The 24,497-nt window shown below is 39.0% G+C and overlaps 1 protein-coding gene across 7 annotated transcripts in view; it reads left to right on the top strand.

Moving 5' to 3' along the window:
* The window catches only part of KDM5B (lysine demethylase 5B), a 106,611-nt gene that overhangs the window by 37,051 nt on the left and 45,063 nt on the right, over positions 1 to 24,497 (top strand). For all 7 annotated transcript variants that reach the window (XR_011645531.1, XR_011645530.1, XM_004481907.4 and 4 more), the window contains exons 2-10: positions 9,472 to 9,549; positions 10,971 to 11,093; positions 11,985 to 12,155; positions 13,822 to 13,956; positions 17,420 to 17,516; positions 18,913 to 19,022; positions 20,150 to 20,308; positions 21,552 to 21,671; positions 23,267 to 23,425. Coding sequence is in view for 5 of the 7 variants with exons in the window: in XM_004481907.4 (XP_004481964.3) it covers positions 9,472 to 9,549; positions 10,971 to 11,093; positions 11,985 to 12,155; positions 13,822 to 13,956; positions 17,420 to 17,516; positions 18,913 to 19,022; positions 20,150 to 20,308; positions 21,552 to 21,671; positions 23,267 to 23,425 (1,152 nt within the window). In the remaining 2 variants the exon portion in view is untranslated. The remainder of the gene's footprint in view (positions 1 to 9,471; positions 9,550 to 10,970; positions 11,094 to 11,984; positions 12,156 to 13,821; positions 13,957 to 17,419; positions 17,517 to 18,912; positions 19,023 to 20,149; positions 20,309 to 21,551; positions 21,672 to 23,266; positions 23,426 to 24,497) is intronic.

The raw sequence follows: 24,497 nt of genomic DNA, 5'->3' as shown, positions 1-24,497 counted from the left end.
CATATGCCCACCTCTCTCCCCCTCCCACACTTTCCCACATTAATGACATTCTTCATTAGTGTGGTACATTTGCTACAATTGACGAACACATATTGAAGCATTGCTACAAACAGTGGGCTGTAGTTTACATTGTAGTTTACACACTGTCCTGCATAATTTTGTAGGTTATGACAAAATGTATAATGGCCTGTATCCATCATTGCAGTGTCATGCAGGACAATTCCAATATCCCAAAAATGCCTCCATATTACCTATTACACCATTCTTCCTTCTCCCTTCCCTCAGAACTTCTGGTGGCCACTGCCTTTATATCAGTGATAAAATTTCTTCCATTGTTAAAATAATAATGTCTATAGTACAATAGTAATAGGTCTATTTTAGTCCACTGTTCGTTCCCCAATCCTGAGGATTTGGGGATGGTGATGCTCGCTCCGCTTCTAACTGAGAGAGGGGGCTTAGATCCCATGGGGCAGATGGATGGAACTGTTTTGCTTGCAGTTGAAGACACTGTTCCTTGGGATGGGCGTTGTTCCTCATGATCTCTTTGTTAGTTGTCCTTGGTCAGTCCAGTGAACTGGAGAGTAGGTGTTGCAACTCTGCTGAGATTCAGGGTTGAACTGGTATGTGGACGGACCAAAGATTTAAGTCTCCGGGACATATATTTATTAAGTATAGTGTTAATTGTAAGTTCAAGTACGATGCTTTTTTGACTACTGTAACTTTATACTACACTTTAAGTAGGAAGTGTGAGTCCTCTAACTTTGCTCTTCTTATTTAGGATGTGTTTGGCTCTTTGGGACTCCTTTCCCTTCCAATTAAATTTCATAATTTTTTTCTATTTCTGTAAAGTAACCTGTTAGAATTATATTTGATATTGCATTTAATCTATAAATCAGCTTGGTTTGTAATTGACATCTTCACAATGTTTAGTCTTCCAGTCCATGAACATGGAATGTCCTTACATTTGTTAAAGTCTTCATTAGCAGTGGGAAGAGGGCACCTGCTACCCCCTCAGTCAACAGCCTCCTGCCAGGTGCTTTTACTGTTTTCCTTTTGATGTTTTCTTTTTAGGATTCATTTTATTTGAAGATGTTTCATGCTATGAAAAACAAAATGCACATATGTTATTTAAATACATAAAATTATACTCATCTCATTCTCCAAAGCTTTACTATATAGACTTTTTCTTTTAAGGTCTATTATTAAAATTTATCCCCCACCCCCCTTGCTGCTTGCTTCTTGTCTGCTTTCTTTGTCCATTTGCTGTGTGTTCTTTGTCTGCTTGTCTCCCTTTGTTGCGTAATCTTGCTGCGCCAGCTCTCCACGGGCATGGGCCAGCTTGCCTTCACAAGGAGGCCCTGGGATGCAAACCCAGGGCCTCCCATATGGTAGACAGGAGCCCAATCGGCTGAGCCACACCCACTTCCCTACTATATAGACTATTTTAAAAAAAAATTATTCATTTATTTTTTTATTTTTTTATTTTTTAAAAGATTTATTTATTTAATTTTCCCCCCTCCCCTGGTTGTCTGTTCTTGGTGTCTGTTTGCTGCGTCTTGTTTCTTTGTCCGCTTCTGTTGTCGTCAGCGGCACGGGAAGTGTGGGCGGCGCCATTCCTGGGCAGGCTGCTCTCTCTTTTTCACGCTGGGCGGCTTTCCTCACGGGCGCACTCCTTGCGCGTGGGGCTCCCCCACGCGGGGGACACCCTTGCGTGGCACGGCACTCCTTGCGCGCATTAGCACTGCACATGGCCAGCTCCACACGGGTCAAGGAGGCCCGGGGTTTGAACCGCAGACCTCCCATATGGTAGACGGACGCCCTAACCACTGGGCCAAAGTCCGTTTCCCTCATTTATTTATCTCCCCTCTACCCCCCACCCCCAGTTGTCTGTTTTCTCTATTTGCTGCGTCGTCTTTGTCCGCTTCTGTTGTTGTCAGCGGCAAGGAAATCTGTGTTTCTTTTTGTTGTGTCATGTCAATGTGTCAGCTCTCTGTGTGTGCGGCGCCATTCCTGGGCAGGCTGCACTTTCTTTTGTGCTGGGTGGCTCTCCATACGGGGCGCACTCCTTGCTTGTGGGACTCCCCTACGCGGGGACACCCCTGCATGGCACAGCACTCCTTGCGTGCATCAGCACTGCGTGTGGGCCAGCTCCACGTGGGTCAAGGAGGCCCGGGATTTGAACCGTGGACTTCCCATGTTGTAGATGGACGCCCTAACCACTGGGCCAAGTCTGCCGCCTATATCGACTTTTGATATCATGAAATTATTTTCTATATCATTGAGTTTTGGGATTAGAGGGCATATTATCTAATGAATCAGAGGATAACATAGTTTTTAACCTGTTAGTCTTAGCTCACAAGATTTTCAGACTATTTGGATAATAGTAAGACCAAATGTTTGACCATTTATGTTTTTGGTCTTTCACATCCAGATCAATTCATTTCAGAAGGGCAGAAGCTGTTATAAAGTATTAGAGTGCAAATCTCTAAGCCACGTTATAGTATATTAAGAAGCAAAGCAAATTCCCACTATTACAATGTATTTTGTACAATTAAGCTTCTTTCTTTCTCTATTAAGCCTTGCAAAAATTACCAACTTTCATCTTTTTGACCTTGGTTCGAGTAAGTAGTGTTTTTTTATCCAGAAAGCATACTGTGTCATTGAGGTTTTAAACATTAGCTATAGTCTTAAAAGGCAGTATGACAACTTTAGAGAAACACTTAAAGGCCTTATCTGTAATTACCAACATTTGAGTGTAGTTTATATACATCATGCTCCTTGAACACTTCACTGCCATGCTCATTTCTTAATAACAAGAATTTCACTTACATAACCATCTTATGTTCAGTTATTAAGCTCAAGAAATTTAACATTGATAGAAAGCTTACAGTCCATATTCCAATTTTTTCATATGTCCCAATAATGTCCTTTTCAGTCTATTCTTCTGCCTTATTAGATCCCTTCCAGGATCATGTATTTGCGTTTCTTTATTTATTTAAAAATTTTTTTAAAATTTATTTCCCCCCCGCCCCCCCCAGTTATCTGCTCTCTGTGTCCATTCACTGTGTGTTCTTCTGTGTCCACTTGTATTCTTGCCAGTGACAGTGGGAATCTGTGTCTCTTTGTGCGGCACCACTCCTGGGCAGCCTGCTGTGCTTTTTTTGCTCGGGGCAACTCTCCTTGAGGGTCGTACTCTTTGGACGTGGAGCTCCCCTACACGGGGGACACCACTGCATGGCACGGCACTCCTTGTGTGCATCAGTACTGCGTGTGGGGCAGCTCACCACATGGATCAGGAGGCCCTGGATATGAACCCTGGACCTCCCACGTGGTAGGCGAATGCTCTATCAGTTTATCAGTTGAGCCAAATCTGCTTCCCACGTATTTGCATTTAATTGTCACTGACTCTTTAGTTGATACTACATTTTTTTAAAAATTGTGGAAACATATGTATAACATAACCTTTCCTATCCCAGCCATTCTTAAGCATACAATTCAGTGGGATTAATCACATTCACAATACTGCCATACCATCACCACCATCCATTACTAAAACTTTCCTGTCTTCTCAAACAGAAACCGTACACCCACAGTTATTAACTTATTTTCCCTGCCTCCCACCTCTGGCAGCCTGAACTCTCCTTTCTTCTCTGTGAGCTTGTGTATTCTGTAATACTTTTTTTTTGTAGTTACCATGGGGCTTAAGTTTAACAGGCTAATCTGTAATACTCTTGTTAGCTTTATTGCCAACTTAACTTCAATAGTATATACAAACTATGTTCCTATACTGTTCTGTCCCCCCACTTTATGTAGTTCGTCCCCCCACTTTATATAGTTCTTGTCACAAATTAAATGTTTATACATTATGAGTCCCAAACCAATGATTTTTCATTACATTTTCTGCATTTGCATTTTAGATCCTTAGCAAGTAAAAAGTGGAGTTACAATAAAAAATACAATAGTATTGGTGTTTATCTTTTCCCATGTTGGTACCTGTTTTAGTTTGCCAAAGGGCTACTGATGTAAAGTACCAGAAAGGGGTTGGCTTTTATAAATCGCACTTACTTTGGATAAAAGCTTACAGCTCCAAGGCTGTGAAAAGTCCAAACCAAGGTACCATAAGAGGTGCTTTCTCACCAAAGTCAGCTGCCACATGTTGAAGCAAGATGGCTTCTGATCTCTGCCAAGGTTTGATCTCAGCTGAGGTCAGCCAGGCCACAGGGCTTGTCTGTTTCTGGGTTTCAGCTCTTTGAGCCTCTCGTGGGCTTCTCTCCTCTTGAACTGCTTCATGGGCCCAGCCTCTTGGGGGCTTCATGCTTAAACGATCCTCTAGTCTTCTCTTACATGGCAGGATCAAATATGGCAGCTCCCTTTTCCTCTGTCTTTCTCTTATCTCTGGGTTTATATGAGACACCCAGCAAGGGGGTAAAAACTCAATCTCAGTCATGCCTTACTTAGTCCAATAAAAAGCCCTAAATCGATCCTATCAAGTAATCTAATCCAAGGACCCTCATATGAATTTAATGCAATCGTATGTTTTCACACCCACAGGAATAGATTAGTTTAAAAACATCATCTTTCTCTCTTAGGGATTCTTAAAATAATTTCTAACTTGCCACAGTACTTACTGGAGATCTTTATTTCTTCCTGTGGCTTCCATCTGTTTGTCTGTTGTCCTTTCTTTTGAACCTGCTGAACTCCCTTTAGCATCTCTTGTAAGGCCAGTCTAGTCGTTACAAAGTCAAAGTGTTTGTTTATCTGGGCATGATTTAATCTCTCTCTAATTTTTAAGAGTTTTGCTGGATATAGATTTCTTGGTTTGCAGTTTTTTGCTTTCAGTACTTTAACTATATCATCCCATTGACTTCTTACCTCCATGGTTTCAGATGAAAAATCAGCCTGTAATTTTATTGATATTTTCTTCTATGTGACATGTTGCTTCTCTCTTTGGACTTCCAGAATTCTCTTTATCTTTGTTATTTGACAGTTAGACGATAGGTAACTGGTTGTGTTTGGCATTTGGTGAGCATATTTGTTGGATATATTTATGTATTTTGTTAAATTAGGGAAAATTATCAGCCATTATTTCTTTGATTATTCTCTTTACCCCTTTCTTTCTTTTGGGACTCCCACAATGTGTATTGGTACACTTGATAGTGCCCCACAGGTTCCTCAGGCTCTATTCACTTTTTTTAAATTATCTTTTTTTTTTTTAAAGATACATAGACCACACAAAATGTTACATTAAAAAATATGAGATGGGAAGCAGACTTGACCCAGTGGATGGGGCGTCCACCTACCACATGGGAGGTCCGCGGTTCAAACACTGGCCTATGCGCAGTGCTGACGCGCACAAGGAATGCTGTGCCACGCAGGGGTGTCCCACGCGCAAGGAGTGCGCCCTGTAAGGAGAGCCACCCAGCGTGAAAGAAAGTGCAGCCTGCCTAAGAATGGCGCCACACACACGGGGATCTGGTGCAGCAAAATGGCACAGCAAAAAGAAACACAGATTCCTGGTGCCGCTGATAAGGATAGAAGCAGTCACAGAAGAACACACAGCAAATGGACACAGAGAGCAGACAACTGAGGGGAGAAGGGGGATAAATAAATCTTTTTAAAAAATGTGTGTGTGTGTGTGTGTCTGTATATATATGAGGTTCCCATATACCCCACTCCCCACACCCCCCACTCCTCCCACATCAACAACTTCTTTCATTAGTGTGGTACATTTGTTGCATTTGATGAGTACATTTTGGAACATTGCTACACAGCATGGATTATAGTTTATATTGTGGTTTATATTCTCTCCCAGTCCATTTGGTGGGTTATGGCAGGATATATAATGTCCTGCACCTGTCCCTCCAATACCATTGAAGAAACTCCAAATCCCAAAAATGCCCCAATATCACACTTCTTTTTCCCTCTCCCTGCCTTTAATAATGCCTGTGGCCACTGTTCCATATCGATATTTCTTCCATTGCTAGAGTCACAATAATTCTATTGTAGAATACCAGTAAGTCCACTGTAATCCATATTTTATTCCTCCATGCTGAGGATCCTGGGATGGCGATGCCCATTCTACCTCTAAATTGAAAGGGGTCTTAGATCCCACATGGCTGATGGATGGGATTCTCTAGCTTGCAGCTGTAGACTCTTGGTTTCCTGGTGTAGTGGTTGACCATCCTTACCTCCCTGTAGCTGACCTGGGTAAGTCCAACGAACCCAAGAGTAGGTGTTGCAACTCTGCTAGGGCTCAGGGCCCAGCTGGCACATAGTCCAGAGAATCAAGTCTCCTGAGCATACACCAACCCCCTTGCCAACCACACGTACAGTAACAGTGACAGAAGAAACATGCATAGAGAGGTCACATCTGAGTCCAATTCCATCACTCTCAGGAGCACAAATTCCAAAGTAGGGCCCACTGACAAGGCACTAACTTCCAGAGCCATCTGTCATGACCCTAGGACCTGGGTGTCTCTGTAGCTCTCAGGAGCACCCCTATCTGGGGTTGTATCTACTTTGGTTGTCTCTGAGATCCTGTTAAGATGTGCTGTTCACTTTTATTTCTTCTTTCTGCTCCTTAGATTGGATAATTTCAATTGTCTTCAAGTTCAAGGTCACTGATACTTACTTTTGCCAGCTCCAGTCTGCTGTTGAACCCCTGTGGGGAATTTTAAAAATTTGTTTCTGTGGTCTCTAGCTGTGTTCCATTTCTGTAATTTCCAACTCTCTGTTGATACTTTCTTTGTGTTCATGTCTTTTTTCCTGATACCTTTAGTTCTCTGTCCATGTTTTCCTTTAGCTCTTTGAGTTTATTTAGGTCCCTATTTTTAAAGTCTTTGTCTGGTATGTCCTAGGTCTGGTCCTCCTCACTGATGATTTCTAATGCTTTCATCTTCTTTGCTTATGCCATTGCTTCCTGGTTTTTGCTTTGTTTTGTTGTACATTTGTAATCTTGTATTGAAACCTGGACATGTTGATAATTGAATAGTGTTACCATTGGAATTTAGACACTGAGGTGCCTGTTCCTTAAACTTATATCCAGCTATTGTTGTAACTGAACTTTCCTTGAACACCAGGAACTAACCAAAAAAGAAAAGAAAACATCTTTCCCACTCTTTGCAGTTTGATCCATTGGAGTGTTCTCTCCTTCAGAGTTTATGAATAAATTGAATTTAGAGAATAGCTTGAGGCCAAGAGACAGGGACTTCCTCATTCATCTAGTTTGTGGGTTTTATCTTAGGCATGTTTGTGTGTGGCCCGAGAAATTCCCCCATGTATGCTGATCAGAATTGTCCTTCTTCCCTAGGAAACAGTTTCCTCATAATACTGGATACTGCACTGTATGTTCTACAGCCAGCAATCTCTTGCCCTAGACAGTGGAGACCGCTGCCTTATCACAATGTTGTGAGGCAGAGCTTTGTGAACTGGCTTCTGCATATAGGGCAAGTTCTAAGATGGCAGTCTGTGACAAATGTCCTAGTTCAGTCCTTTACACTGCCACCAGATATAGTGGGCTAATAATAAATGCTCCCAGTATATGCATGAGGATTCTTCTTCTCCCTCTTGAACCAGGGACCTGCACTGGATGTGTGGGCTGGCTCCAGGCTCAGCCAGTTAGGAAATGGGGGTTGTGGCCAACTAGGATGCCAAGAGAGCCCTGAGATCCTACCTTTTTCCTTTTTTTTTTTTTGAGGCTTCAGGAATTTATCTTGTACTACATGGGAAGCAGGCACTCAATCAGCTGAGTTACACCTGTTCCCTCCTACCATTTTTAAGTTGCCCTTTCCTTCATTTGGCACTTACTCTGTTACTATAGTCCTTTTAATTATTATCTGAAGTTTTTGAACCTGTGTCAGCTAAGAATGATTTCAAAAATCTGTGTCACTGGGAATCGGACTTGGCCCAATGGATAGGGAGTCCGCCTACCACATGGGAGGTCCGCGGTTCAAACTTCGGGCCTCCTTGACCCGTGTGGAGCTGGCTCACACACGCAGTGCTGATGCACGCAAGGAGTGCCCTGCCACGCAGGGGTGTCCCCCACATAGGGGAGCCCCATGTGCCAGGAGTGTGCTCCGTAAGGAGAGCCACCCAGCATGAAAGAAAGTGCAGCCTGCCCAAGAATGGCGCCGCACACACGGAGAGCTGACACACAAGATGATGCAACAAAAAGAAACAGATTCCCGGTGCCGCTGATAAGGATAGAAGCGGTCACTGAAGAACACACAGCGAATGGACACAGAAAGCAGACAACTGTGGGGGGAGCGGGTGAGGGTAGGGGAGAGAAATAAATAAAAAATAAATCTTAAAAAAAAAAAATCGGGAAACGGACTTTGGCCCAGTGGTTAGGGCGTCCGTCTACCATATGGGAGGTCCGCGGTTCAAACCCCGGGCCTCCTTGACCCGTGTGGAACTGGCCATGCGCAGTGCTGATGCGCGCAAGGAATGCCGTGCCACGCAAGGGTGTCCCCCGCGTGGGGGAGCCCCACGCGCAAGGAGTGCACCCGTGAGGAAAGCCGCCCAGCGTGAAAAGAAAGTGCAGCCTGCCCAGGAATGGCGCTGCCCACACTTCCCGTGCCGCTGACGACAACAGAAGCGGACAAAGAAGCAAGACGCAGCAAATAGACACCAAGAACAGACAACCAGGGGAGGGGGGGAAATTAAATAAATAAATAAATCTTTAAAAAAAAAAAAAAAAATCTGTGTCACTTTTTCCCTTTCCTTCCGCAGGAGAACTTAGCCTCAATTTTATAATAAAAGTTAATTCAACTAGAAGGTTAAGTATATGAAAATATATTTTGTAGATAATTTGACATGACTTTGGCTGTTTTATTAAGAGAGAGATAACTTTTATGGGAATAAGGAAGTCAAAGTCTTTTTCACCTAAGTGATTTTTCAACAAGTTGAGGCTCAGTGACATGGGTTAGCGGCAAGGTTATCAGGATGGGATGTGTGTAAGTGGATTGTGTCTTCCATTTGTGAAAGATGGTCATATGTATTATGCAGTATGTGCAGAAAAAAGGTTGAAGAACTACAACCCTATGTTCTATTTTGTTTTGACTGGTTAGAGATAAACATGCCTTTACTTTCCCTGGGTTTTAGCCCCCCCCCTCACTCCCCCTATCCCCCCCACACCCGCCCATGGTTCTCTCTTTTGCCTGCTCATTGTGTGCTCGCCTTCTCTATGAGGCTTTGGGAACCAAACCTGGTACCTCCCACATGGGAGGCGAGTGCCCAATGACCTGAGCCACATCCGCTCCCCACAGGCTATCAGATCTCCTGGCTCGTATCATCTGCTCATTTAGGCAGCTGAGCTGCTTGTCTTTAAGAGGGACCAGGACCTCCTATATGGTAGGCAGGTGCCCAACTAGTTGAACCATATCCATTTCCCTGGGTTTTAATTTTAAAGTAATTTTTAAAATGTCTAAGAATTACAAATTCTTCTAATATAAGCCTTTGCTTCTCCCCTAGGATTGGCAGCCACCATTTGCATGTGATGTTGATAAACTTCACTTTACCCCACGTATTCAGAGGCTGAATGAATTGGAGGTAATGTCCTAGTTACTGTTATAGTGTGTGTATTCCAGAGGGACCCTTTTTGCAGAGGATCTCTCTTCAATCTCATGGTTTTAGCAAAGTCGACGTAGAACCGTGGCCAATAATTGATGTTCATGGTAAAACAAATGACAGTAAGGCCATTGCAGCAAACCAAATTTCATTAAAAATCTGATTTTTTGGTCAGTTGTATTTTGACTTATTAATTTAAACCCTTTAGAATTTAGGTAGCAACTGCTAGACCTCAGTCTTAAAAGGAATCTACTTTCAAAATGATTCACCGGAGAACAATTTCCCTGCTCTTTTTTCCTTCCAAATATATGTCTTCACTTAGATTTAGTAATAAGCTTTAGTTTCCCTGAGAGCTGCAAGGAATATCCCAAGGAGGAGATTCTTTAAAGAACATGTAGTTTGTTAAGCCCCTAAGCCACTGAAAGTCTTAAAGTACAGGTGGATAAGGCTTGGGATATTGATAGAAGTAGGTTGCTTACATTAATCTTTTACTAATCTGATTTTAGTATTGAACTGTATTTTATTTTGTTTTTCTATACTAAACCAAACATTTCTAATTTAAATTGGATGTATGGTCCGTTGATTTCTCTGGACCTTTATGGTAGCATCTAATGGATATAGGCTTTAATCAGGTTAAAAATGGGGAAAAAAATTGTTGGTAGTTAAGCTTGAAAGAAGAGATGGGTGCTAACTTGAGGTCTTGGGATGTGTTTAGGAATGTCTGAACATCGTTCTTAGTTTTGGTCTGCTACAAACCAAAACTTGCAAGACTGTCAGATATGTATGTTACAAGGAGGGGAGAGAAAAAGGACAATTTCTAAAATGTGTTGAGAAAGACAGTAATAATCTGTTAATGAAATAACACTGTTAATGAAATAACACTTAAGAAAGTTTCCTGTGTTCTTTAGATTATCAAGACTTATTAAAATTGATAAGAGAATAACTTTTATATACTGTATTCATTTTCGTATTTGAGCAAATAAGAAAATTTGTACTTTTCGAGTACAGACCATTAAGATATCCAGTTGTAGAAGGAACAAGGTGGGCATATAGAAGCTTACTTCTCATACAGTCTTAACCAATAACTTGAAATGTGCTCTTCTAGCACTTCTTTTCAAAGAGGGGCCTTTCAAAGTGCCTAATTATGTTAATAGGAGGGTTTACCAAGTATGTAACTCATTGTCTGGCAGGATAGGGCTGAATTAAAGTTTGGTTGCGTTAATGTATAAATGGCTAGTTAGCCAGCTTTATCTTAGATAGTTTTGGTGATTTTGTGGATTGAATTGAGAAGTAGGTATTGACTTTAAATATTCTTAAGGATGAAAATACCACATGGAAAAGTAATAGGCAGAAGCTATAAAATAAGCTCAGTGAGGTTAAAAGTCAATATTTTTGTCATTTAGGCACAAACTCGTGTAAAATTGAATTTTTTGGACCAGATTGCAAAGTATTGGGAATTACAGGGAAGTACTCTGAAAATTCCACATGTGGAGAGGAAGATCTTGGACTTGTTTCAGCTTAATAAGGTAAAGGATTAATGACCATTTTCCTGACGAAATGTAACTTACTGTCTTAAACATGTGAGATGAAATTCTCCTTTCATTGAATGATAGGAGGACCAGGATCTCCTTGTCAGATGTTGAAGGCTTATCTTAAAGAACATCTTGATTGCTCTTGCTTTTAGTCATTTTTAAACTTCACAATAATCCTGTACACTGTTTCCTTCCATTTTATTACAGGTAAGGAAACTGAGACTCAGGGAGATTTAGCAAGCAAGGCTGAGTCATAACTCAGTCTCAGGTACACTTTACACCAAAGCATGCTACTATGCTTCCTACTTCTTAGTTTATGGATACCTTAAGGGTTATGGAGTAGGACCATGTACTAGAGCCTTTTTTTTTTTTTAACAGAACTGGGGCCAGGGATTGAACCCAGAACCTCAACCACTGAACCTTATTGGTTCCCCTGAATTGTTTTTGTTTGTTGGTTGGTTGGTTGGTTGGTTGTTTTTAGGAGGCACCAGGGACCGAACTTGGGACCTACCATGTGGGAGGCAGGCACTCAGTGGCTTTAGCCATATCTGCTCCTGGGAGCCCATTCTTTATATTAGAGATTTGTTACCTAGTTCTTCCAGAAAATCTTGACTGCTTTGGAGAAGTGAGAAGAAGCCTTTTGGAGGGCAAAAGGTTTAGAGACTATGTTGTAAAAGATATTTTAAAATTTTCTAACTTAAAATTAATAGTGTATATATAGCACTTTTTTCTTTTGACTTGGGAAAGGTATTTTTAAAAGATTTTCACCTTTGGATAGCCATGGGCATGAACATTTTGTTCTTGAAGTCATATCTAGGCATGAGGGAATTTAGAAGTAATTTCCACATAGGTGTTTCTGATTTCTTTTGCTATTTTATTTAACAGTTAGTTGCAGAAGAAGGTGGATTTGCAATTGTTTGCAAGGATAGAAAATGGACCAAAATTGCCACCAAGATGGGATTTGCTCCTGGCAAAGCTGTAGGCTCACACATCAGAGGGCATTATGAGAGAATCCTCAACCCCTACAACTTATTTCTGTCTGGAGATAGTTTGAGGGTGAGTACTGGGGCTAGTCTTAACCTGTTTAATTTTATTACTTTACATTGTCTTCTAGGGGGAATAAAAAGGCCTTGTTAATGCTTGAAAGATGTTGTTTTAGAAGATGTTTTGTGGATTTTTCTTCCAGTGTTTTATTCTGGTTTGGGAGCAGTCATACTTGGGAGCTTTGGGGGGAATTAGTAAGATTGTAGAGGAAATATCTTTCTGTTGTTGAAAGCTGAAATCTATATCAACTTCACCACAGGCATTTCTTCTTTTCAGTGAGAAAGAATGGATTATTGTCTACTTGTTATGGCTTATGATTTTGCATTCAATTCCTGTTTAAAGTTTATTTCTGTTTGTTCACATTAAGATACAGCCTGTGAAATAACTTGCCAACCTGTTTTCTTTTACCAGCTGAGATATCCAAGGAGATTTTCAGATAGAATGTTGATATTCGTTAAGCTTGGGAGACTTAATAAACACTGTATAGCTAATGGTTCCCTTTTCCAATAGTAACTATGTTTCTTTAAAAAAATTGTGTTTGTCACCTTATTCAGATAAAAACTTTCATTCTGATTGAAATAAAATAAAATTATAAAAAAAATTCTGCACTTATTCTAAGGTCCTGGTAGAAGGAGGAATGTCATAATCCATTTACACCCTTTGAGTGTCTCTTAAGATTACAGCATTGAGCCCTATAGTTTTAAGAATGGTTACTGTGGGAAGATAATAACATGGTTTCAGAGGGTAAACCACTGATCAAAACTCCCTCCTAATATTGTAGATATACCTATAATGCTTAAACCATAGCATTGAGTTTTTCTTCCAGGAAAGCATTCATTTTAGCACACGAAAAAAGTGGACAATTTGATATTCAGAAAGGTTTTTTTAATATGTACATTGTAGGAGTGTTTAGTGGGGATGGGTACATGGATGAAATTGTTCAGAACATTGTATGTGGAACCTTTATGTCTTTGTTTATAGTCAGATCTAGATAGCGTTGTTTTCAAAGGATTAATTTTTTCTTTATGAATTCTTCACATCTCAGTATGGAAGTTACAATGAATAAGGGCACAGAGAGGTATACCAGAGAGATATATCCGCTTTATGAATTGCAACATTTTAGAAATACCTCGTTTATACACTTGAGAAGCAGTGTAATTTCATTGTGAGATGGTGAGAAAAAGAACATTGCTAAGTATGTAAAACTTTAGAGTTGTACAATCTAGAAAACCTGTTGAATTCCCTATTTTTTTACTCTAAATGTGGGTTTTTTTATCCCAATGAAAAATATTCCTAATATGGACTATCATTAGGGTGAATCTTTTAGGGAGCTATTCTAACAATTTGGACCTTCAATTAATTGACATTTGTAAGCATGGGTAATTAAAGCATTTGGAGTGCCTTGAGCCTGCTGTGGCCTGTTCCAACCTAATGACATCCATGATTAAGTAGATCAAATCAAAATCACTAATCTATTAAAAAAAAACTTTTTAAAGTTGTTGTACCTATAGATATGTATATTTGCTTGGTAACTGCAGACTTGTCTTTGTATTTAGATTTTTTAAATTGCAGACATGTTATCTATGTAAATAATTGTCAAAAGTACCTTGCAAAAATATAATAAAATTCTCTAAGAGTAAAGGTAGAAATTCATCAGTACAGTTTGTTTTATTTCTAGTGTCTACAGAAGCCAAACCTGACCACGGATACAAAGGACAAGGAATATAAACCCCATGATATTCCCCAGAGGCAGTCTGTGCAGCTCTTGGAAACGTGTCCTCCTGCCCGACGAGCAAAACGCATGAGAGCAGAGGTGAGAACCTCATGAGTTTGATCAGATTATCTTGAGTCCTAGTACCAATGTCTTTCTGATACTGGACTTCTTTCATGCATATGCTTTTTGTAGTTTCGGACCTTCTTAATCTCACAAAGGGATGCTGTATGTATTCTGGCTTTTATACTGGGGAAATTGTGCCTTCAAAGAGATAAGGAATTGAAGAACTCTTAAGTTTATTCTCCCTGAATGGACAGTCATTCGCTTAATTTTAATGGTCAGAGCCTTTGAAAGAATTGGAGTTCTTTGTGATCACATTTGGATTGCCTGGTTATTCTGATGAAGTTTTGCAGTGTTTATTGGAGTTTAAGGTTAAGAGATATGAAGATGGGAAGATATTTGCTGAAAAAACTTTTTTAAAAGATAGGTTGGAAGATAGTGAAAGCTATTTTTTTTTTCAGGCTTTCTGAAAAGGATTTTGTAGTCTGTGGCAGATATTTATGTTAAGATGGGGGAATTGGGCAGCATGGGGGAACACTGAAAAATAAGATGAAATGAGAGTGCAACATGAGGGAAAAAAGGAGGGGTGAAAAACTGATAAGAAAGATAGTTTGCTTTAAGACTTTTTAGCCTTAGAAGTTTCCCCTGGGAAAGGGAAGAATATTTGACCAATTGCCATGTTCCCATACAGAAATGCAATAGTTTTGGATTTCTGCATAGCCTGATGGGCATGTAAGTTTTAGGCCTCAGATAATTTATAGGAGACAAATAAGGCTTGGGAACCTTATATGACATTAATTGGGCTTCTCAATTAATCTCTGGCTATTTAATAGTTATTGATAAAGATGAAAAAAAACTAGCCATTTTATTTTCTCAGGAAAGGATAGTTAAGAAAATTGTTTTTTACTTAGGTAAGTTGGAAACTGGAAAAAAATTTGGTGACATTATTTTCCTGAATGAAGGAGACTACCCTTGAATAGGAAGAGTTAAAGTCTTTAAGCATGCTTAAAAGTTCATTAATCTGGGAAACGGACTTTGGCCCAGTGGTTAGGGCGTCCGTCTACCATATGGGAGGTCCGCGGTTCAAACCCGGGGCCTCCTTGACCCGTGTGGAGCTGGCCATGCGCAGTGCTGATGCGCGCTAGGAGTGCCGCGCCACGCAAGGGTGTCCCCCGTGTGGGGGAGCCCCACGCACAAGGAGTGCGCCCGTGAGGAAAGCCGCCCAGCCTGCCCAGGAATGGCGCCGCCCACACTTCCCGTGCCACTGACGACAACAGAAGCGGACAAAGAAACAAGACGCAGCAAATAGACACCAAGAACAGACAACCAGGGGAGGGGGGGAAATTAAATAAATAAATCTTTAAAAAAAAAAAAAGTTCATTAATCTAAGAATCAGTTTTTGTTTGAGCATATTCTTGATCTTTTAAGTAGCTGTGAGACATGCCCTAGTGCCACGTTAATATCTGCCTTAATGACATGTGGTGGTGATACTGCCCATGGGAGAAATTCTGTCAGCAGTGGACATTCTCAATATGTATGAATAAACGTGGGAAAAATTGATGGTTTAGTTCCACAAACACTTCATTGTTACAGACCACAAAATTGTTTACAATTTTTGAATAAGTAACAGCACTTTGAGAAAGAAAGTAAACAGACTGATTGAGGAGGGAATCTTATTTTTTTCTTTTTTTTTTAAAGATTTATCTTCTATTTCTTCCCCCCATTGTCTGCTCTCTGTGTCCATTCGCTATGTGTTCTTCTGTGTCACTTGTATTCTCATCAGGAGGCACCTGGAATCTGTGTCACTTTGTTGCATCATCTTGCTGTGTCAGCTCTCTGTGTGTGCAGCACCACTCCGTGGGCACGCTGCGCTTTTTTCACGCAGGGCAGCTCTCCTTACAGGGCACACTCCTTGTGCATGGGGCTCACCTATGCGGGGGACACACCCCTGCGTGGCATAGCACTGTCTGTGGGCCAGCTCATCACATGGGTCAGTAGGCCCTGGGTTTGAACCCTGGCCCTCCCATGTCGTAGGCACACACTTTATCAGTTGAGCCAAATCCACTTCCCAAGGAGGGAATCTTAACAATTATTTCTGCATTATTAGAGAGTTTACAATTAGGATTTACTAAAACGATTACTAGAAAATCATTGTGGAAGATGAATTTTTTCCATAAATGTTGGTAGTCCTTGGAAGAGGCCGGCAAACACTTGTAGGCTAATGAAATTACGATATTTATCTATTTAGGATCTGGTTTAATGATGATTTGAATAAAGCATATGGTGAGGAAAATGAGTTGTTTCTTATTTGGGTAGTAATACTTTTCCTCATAATTTATTTTGATCTTTTGGCTTTTCCCTGTTATTTGACCTCTTGATGTGGAGAATATTTTTGTAACTTCTAAGATTTTTTCATCCATTCCTTAAATAATGATATATATATTTTTTGTGATATATATATCTCCAAAAAAATACAGTTTACAAAAATGACGGGGTGGGGTGGGGAGTGGCTTATATGGGAGCTTCTTACATTTTTTAATGTAATATTCTTTGTGATCTATTAACTTTATTTAAAAAAAGGAAAAAAAGGTAATGATAAATAAAGACTTTTGTACATACAAAAATAAAAAACACCCCAAAACAATATATATATATTTTAAAAGATTATTTTATTTATTTATTTATCCCCACCCCCTCATTGTTTGTACTTGCTGTGTCTGTTCATCTTCCTTGTCTCTAGGAGGACCTGGGAACCTAAACTAGGAACTCTTGTATGGGGGGAGGTGCCTAACAAGTGCTTGAGCCACCTCCGTTCCCTGCTTTCTTGTGTCTCTCATTGTGTTTTTCTTCTTGTGTTTCTTGTTGAGTCAGCTTGCTGTGCCTGCCCATTGTGCCAGCTTGCTGTTTTCTTTAGGAGGCACTGGGAACTGAACCAGGGACCTCCTGTGTGGTAGGCAGGAGCTCAGTCATTTGAGTCACAGCTGCTGCCCATTAAATAACATTAAGGGTGAGATCCCTTTAAGGGTATTTTTTAAAAAGATTTATTTACTTTATTTTTAAACTTATCCCCTCCCTCCCCCAGATGGTTCTCTTGTCCATCTGCTCATTGTTTGCTTGCCTTCTCCAGGAGGCACTGGGAACCAAACCTGGGACCTCCCATTTGGGAGGATAGTGTCCAACCACATCTGCTCCCCTGCAGGCTCTCCTGGCTTGTGGCATCTGCTCATTTAGGCATCTGCTCATTGCGGTGAGGTGCAGGCGTCCAGCATGTTTCAGCGGGTGTGGGTGTCTGCTTATCTTTTTTAGGAGGCATTGGGACCTGAACCCAGGACCTCCCATGTGGTAGGCAGGCACCTAACTGTGGTTGAGCCACATCTGCTTCCCAAGATTATGTTTTGAATATTCTATTAATAGGGACCACTTGTAAGATTGTTAGTCACCTTAAGGTTTTTAAAGATTTATTTTTTAAGGGAAATATTAATGTGTGAAAAATATTTTTTAGGCCATGAATATTAAAATAGAACCAGAAGAGACACCAGAAGCCAGAACTCATAATCTGAGGCGTCGAATGGGTTGTCCAACTCCAAAATGTGAAAATGGTAAGAAAGTTATACATGAATAAGAAAGAAGTAAAAAATAAACAAGTAAAAATAATTATACATTAATTAAGTCAACTTAGGGAAACTATTACACACTGCAATGACTGGGTTTTGTTTGTTTTTTAAAGCAATTTTTGATAATTTGGCGGAGATATATTCATCCAAAGTGTACAGTGGCTTTTGGTATAATAACAGAGCTATGCATTCATCACCACAATCAATTTTAGAGTATTTTCATTACTCCAAAAAGAAAACTCCTGTGCCTGAGCAGTCACCTCTCAATCCCTCTATTCTTCCCCTGATACTGGATTGGGTTTTAAGACATTAGTATATCATTGTCTTGTCCTCATAATTAACTGGCCATTAGGGGAGAAAAACACATGAATAAATGTGTAGTAGGAATGTGATTTAGTTTCCCAACTGCAGCTGGTTGAAACTTTGTAATTTGGTTTAATAACATTGAAAAGAAGTGATTTACTAAAAGCATAGGTATCTTTGAATGCCATAGATTTATTTCAGTCAAGGCAGGCAGACATGTTTTCTAAGTCTGAATTTTAGTTGATAGTTGCTTGCCTGGCTGTCTGTTAATTTAAGTCACCACCGAGAGGTAGGCTTGGGACTGTCTTAAGAGAAATCCTATATACTATATGGGCAGGCACATAAAAATGAAGACATAGTTAAAACTGGCTCTTAGGGACTGGTGAGATATAGTGGAAAGGTAGCACACAATGTAGTAGATAGTAGAGTCTTAAAAATACCTGAATATGAATTCTGGCTCAACTACTATTGTATGACTAATAGACATGTTTCTTGATTTCTTTTAATAGCAATTTTCTTATCTTTGAAATGGGTTTGTTGTGAAGGATTAAATACTATGCAAAACATTTAGCACAAGGCCTATCACACTGATAATTGATAACCAATGTTTACTATTCTTTTATGAGTTAGTATAAATTAGGTCTTAGGTACTGTGTTTTAGTCAAAATTTTCAGTCTTTAGACTCTTAGATCATGGAAGTGTAACATAATGTGGAGGAGGTGCAGTCGGTGAGCTCTCAGTCTCACAGTCATGATTAAGAGGAACTTGCTTTTCTCAGTATACTTGGTCTTATAAAAGAAGGCTATATCAGCTCCTGTTTACAAAGCAAGACAAACCTGAGCAGGATCTCCAGAGGGAACTTCTCTCTGCCACAACTTGGAACTTAAATGGTGCTAAAGTTTGCATTTTATCATGAAGTAATCAGCACTAATTCCTTGAACATAGTAACACTTGGTGCTACTGTGGCTAAAATGAGGAGCAGCATGAAATTATGTTTGTGTTCACTCTGTACTTTGGGAAGGAGGAGGCAGAGAAAAGCACTGTATAGAAGGAACTAAATTTGGATTGCCTCCTACAGAGAAAGAAATGAAGAGTACCATCAAGCAAGAGCCCATTGAGAAGAAAGAGTATATTGTAGAAAGTGAGAAGGAAAAGCCCAAGAGTCGATCTAAAAAAACCACCAATGCTGTGAGTTGACATCTTCCTTTATTAGGCTTTTTCTTTATTTCCTTATGTCCTATAAACTCCTTTACTCCCAAGTGAATATTTTAGATCAGGGGTTTTTAATCAGGAGTCTGTGAACTTGAATTGAAATTTTAAAAAAAACAACAACCCATCATTCTTGTGGAGACATGCTGGTGCAGGGGTGATATATTAAATAATACACAGTATACTGTGGACTTAGTAAGGGGTCCATGGAACAAAAAAGGTTAAGAATCCCTGCTTTAGATTATTGACTAGCTTAGTGCCTGACAATGAAGAGTCCTTTCCAAGTTAGTTTGTAGTATCAGTTTATAAGCAAGAAAATAAATGAATCCATTATGAGAACAGTAGTAACATCTGAGAGAGATTGACAGCCATTTTTCTGGAGTACATTCAGTTTAGCACTGAATAATGATGAGCTGGATTAGTATACAGAATTATTCTTAGATCACTAATCCACTTCCAAATGAGCTGAGACTAAATAAAAAATCAAGCATAGGATTTTTAAGTTTCCAGCCAGTAAGGGGAAAGAAGGAAAAAGAAATGAGTGTAGTAGAGGGAGGATATAACAGAGCCGAAGGGCTTTTATGTGTTTTTCAGAACATAAAAGTAAGCGAGTGTTACAGAGGATCTGCGTGCTTTTCTCTTCTGCCCCTTCTGAAAGCCTAGTGTTGTAGCCTGACAACAGTGATCTTTTATCCTGGAATTTGAAATTAGTAATCAAGAATTCAATGTTCTCTTCACAGATATCACCCCCCCCCCTTACCCACCAAGGAAAAAAATCCAATCAGAAAACCCTTACTTTTATTTGGTACAATAAATAGACTGGAAAAGTGAGACTCTCTGTTTAGTTGAATGTTCAGCTTTCTATTATTAGGTAATAATTATGCATTATCACTGGGCATTTGGGAAACTCCTTAACCATCGCCCCTTTTATTAGAATTTAAAGTGGTAATTTCATTTGAAATGTCCCTTGAAGAAGTTGAAACCTTTTGATTTGAAGCAGGGTAGAGAGACTAGATTATGCCTCAAATCCATCTTATTCTCAGAATTTCACAAAATCAAATAGTAGCTCATGTGCCCTTGTTCTGTTCTTATTGTTATTGCTACAGGTAGATCTATATGTTTGCCTCTTATGTGGCAGTGGCAACGATGAGGACCGGCTTCTCTTGTGTGATGGCTGTGATGACAGTTACCATACCTTTTGCTTGATCCCACCTCTCCACGATGTTCCCAAGGGAGACTGGAGGTGTCCTAAGTGTTTGGCGCAGGTTAGAATTGGATGGCAGAGGTAGCATTAGATAATTTCAGAGCATTTGTTCTTTGCTTTTGGGTTTTAGATTTGGCAGTGGATAATAATGAGGCCAATGGCAAAAACTGGTTTGGACCAGAATAGGAAGGAGGTATTGTGAATTTCACAGCTGTATGATCAGGTAAAAGGCAGTGGAAAATTGTAATGGCTACATTGTTTTGTTTTTCATTTTTTCCCATTGCTCTTTGCAAAAAATGGTAAAAAAAACACTTACGTTGAAAAATGGATATATATGATTTCAATATACATAGATGACCGTTATCAATATTTTGATGTTTAATTCATCCAGACCTTTTCTGTTTGTAATAGGCCTTTTAAAACAAATGGAATTGTATTACATATGAAATTTTCAGTACTCTTTCTTCATTTATAAATATAATATAGACATTTTCATGAAACACTATCAATATTTTTAATACTGTGGTATCATAGATAAAATCTAAAGAAGACTTTGCCATAACTTTATGAGTATTACGAAGCAGTCAGTTGGTCTATTACCTATGTGTTAGGTTTTGGAATATATATAGCAAAGATGTTTACATTGTATAGCTTGGATATAAAGAATTTAGTTCTTCTCTGTGCAGCCATGTTGCAACATAAGGGTAGGTAGGTGTTCCTTTCAAGGGAAGGTATTAGGCCTTGGGCAGGTGTGTGGATGTTGGAAGAAGTAAATATTTAATTTCTCATAAGAGGGATGTGTTGAAAATCATCAAATCCATAGTTCCACTGGAGGTAGTGCAGGTTGTACTGCCTGTGTACCTTTTGTTTTCGATGGCGATACTAAGTTATAATCAAATATTGCTGGTCTGAGACCTATTCTGTTTCCATCAAGTAATTTATTTCTGTTCTAATCCTTCATGTGTTGATTTTACAATTTTAACTCTTAGAGGACATTGTTTCCATCATTTGCAGTATTAAAAGCCATATTTGATCCTGGTAGGAAGTAGAATCTTTAGGCTGACTCTTTACAAATATTTAAATTATTCCAAGTTGTAGTTGTTAAAATAGACTAATTTTTCATTTGCTACATAGGGCAACCCCATTCTGCAGGCAGTTTAATTTTTCTAATGAAGACATAGCATAGAAGTAAAATAGATAAATAAAACCTGTTTTTTTAATCTGCTGGTTTGGCAGTTGCCCAGCTATATTTAACCATTTTTAATTGTCACCTGGAATAAATTAAAAAAAAATTTTTTTTTCAGGAGTGTAGTAAGCCTCAAGAAGCTTTTGGCTTTGAACAAGCAGCCAGAGACTATACCCTTCGTACTTTTGGGGAAATGGCAGATGCGTTCAAATCTGATTACTTCAACATGCCAGTCCATGTATGTATTTATGTACTGCTTGATTTAGGATTTTAATAACTTTTGAAGAGAAGTGTATTTGAAAACAAATTTGAGTTGATTTCTATCTTTGATAAAGTCATTATGTACAATGAAACCTTGTGGTATTAATATTGTACAATATTTTAAAATGCATTCTCAATTTTCATCAAAGGACTTCTCTAAAGATAGGCTTTTTCACATAAATGGTACAGGAGTAGAATACCAATAAAGAAAACCACCATCAATCCTTTTAGTTCAACAAATCTAATTTAAAGAAAACTTCACAAAATTCAAATTTATTGAAGACTGCATTGTATGATGATGCATTAGGAGTACATTTGTTATATATTTTTATGTAAGCATAGGTTAGTATTGTAAACTTCAGGATAGAGCCCATTTTTAATTCTCCTTTATTCACAGAAGCATAGGCATGTTTAATTCAGTATTTAATATTCTGTAAAATGAGTATACCAAAATTAAATGGTTTCCATACTAAAGAATGTTTAAGCTGTGGTTTTTCTCTCTGCCAATAAAGTACTACAGCAGTCACTTTGTGCATGTAGGTAGATATCTGTAGTTGGATTATGTTGTTGGGATGATTAGTGAGGTCAGATGAGAGTATTTATCCATTATTCTCCCACCCTAATAATTTTATCAATTATGGGATTCCAGCAATGTATTAAGGAACTGGGTTTTCCATAACATCACTACCATTACCTGTTAATGTTACTTAGAATGTTTGCTTATTTAATGGACTTAAATTTATACTCCATTTGAATTTGCTCTTCTTTTGACCCCTCATGCATTATATTTCCCTATATGTTTGCAGACCGAGTCTGGTTACTTGTATATGACTTCTTTTTTCATATCCCTTGTCTATCTGTGTTTGGCTTTTTATCTTACTTAGATGACGGCTTTAGGGGATAGGCACTTAAGTTACCTGTCCCTGGACTCAGATTAACAAGAAATCCTTGATAATCAGTTTGGTGACTCTTTTTAGTAGGGAATGTCCTTGCAAAGGAATTGCTTTTATTCTGTACCCTTTCTTTGTCATAATGGTTACCTACATTGCTCTCAGCAAGATCTAGTGAAAAGACTGAAAGGATGAACTCAGGCAGTGTGTTTGAAAGCATCTTAAAGTATAAAGCATCATTCAGATTACTGCCATACAATAGCCAATTGTGTACTTCATTTCTCAAAACACAAAAACATCTCCTGTTTGTAAGTATTGATACTTTGCGTTCCTTAACTTCCTTTTACAATAGTGCCCAGATTGATGATAGGGGAACATGAATTTCTTAATCAATGAAAAATGGACTCTATCCTGAAGTTTATAATACTAACCTATTTTTATAATGACCGTATATAATAAATGTGTTCCAATGCATCATACACTGTAGTCATTCAATAAATTTTGTGAAGTTTTCTTACGCTTATTTATAGAATTGACTGAGATTAATTGTGGAACATTATGGATACAGTTTTTCCTTAGGGTGCTATTCTGTGTTTCCTGTCACCTTAGCGCCTCTAGTTGAATTGTTTACAGGCAGTTTGTGTCAGAGAGAATTAATTTCTTACCTTTGTTTTGTTACTAGATGGTTCCCACAGAGCTTGTTGAGAAAGAATTTTGGCGACTGGTAAGCACTATTGAAGAGGATGTCACAGTGGAATATGGAGCTGATATTGCCTCAAAAGAATTTGGCAGTGGCTTTCCTGTCAGAGATGGGAAGATCAAACTTTCACCTGAGGAAGAGGTAGGCTCAAACTATACGGACAGTTTAATATTGAGGGAGAGCTCAATATTTTAAAGCACATCCTTGATTTAAAGGATGAAATTCTAGATTAATAGCAGCCTTACTGCAAAAAAATATATAAAAGCCCATGTATTTACCTTGGAAATTGAGTTACTAATGAAATTCTATTGGGTTGGCTTGAAGTAATTTGTGATTACTTTTAGCACATCTTTAATTACCATATTTTTAATGATTTTAGAAAGTAGAAAGAGTCCACAGAAAAAGGTTCTAGTCTCAGCTCTGCCACTTCATTGTTGTGAGGTCAGAAAATAACTTAACCTCCCTTTGCCTTCAGATTCTATTTCTTGTCTTCTGAAATAAAAACAAAAACAAAAAAACCCTGACAGATTGGACCAGACCTATTTATTCTTGAAATTTAATGTTTGAATCTATTTCCCTACTAACAAACTCCTAGATTTCTGTTCTTATCCTGATATTTTTAACAGACTTTTTTTTTTTTTTTTGAGGTACTGGTGATCTCGTATGAGGGAAGCTGGCTCTCAACCACTGAGCCCCATCAGCTTCCCTGAGTTTTTGGTTTGGCTTGGTTTTTTATTTGTTTTGGTTGTTGTTTGTCTTTTTTTTTTTTTTTTTTTTTTTCGGGTGGCACTGGGAACTGAACCTGGGACTCCCATGTGGGAAACAGGAGCTCAGCTGCCTAAGCCACATCTCTTCCCTTTAGCAGATTTTTGTTTTGGGAAAGTTAACATACCTACAGAAGATACATAATTATATTGATGAATTTTCACAGATTGAACACACTCATGTAACCAGTGTTAGACCAAGAAATAGAACATTACCAGCACCCCAGAAGCCCCCCCTTTGCCCTTTTTCCTTCACTACCCTCCCTCCCTCAGGATAACTATTATCCTGACTTTCAACACCATGAATCAGTTTGCTTACTTTTGAACTTTATATGAATGAACTCAAAAGTGTATACTCTTTTATATCCAAAAAAGGGCAGACACAAGAGTTTATAAAGCTCAAAACTAGGCAGGACAATCTGTGCTGTCACAGAAGTGAGCAATGTGGT

The sequence above is a fragment of the Dasypus novemcinctus genome, chromosome 13, assembly GCF_030445035.2.
Source record: "Dasypus novemcinctus isolate mDasNov1 chromosome 13, mDasNov1.1.hap2, whole genome shotgun sequence".
Lineage (NCBI taxonomy): Eukaryota > Metazoa > Chordata > Mammalia > Cingulata > Dasypodidae > Dasypus > Dasypus novemcinctus.
The sequence above is the reverse complement of the archived record's forward strand: the minus strand, read 5'-3'. Positions and strand labels throughout refer to the sequence as shown.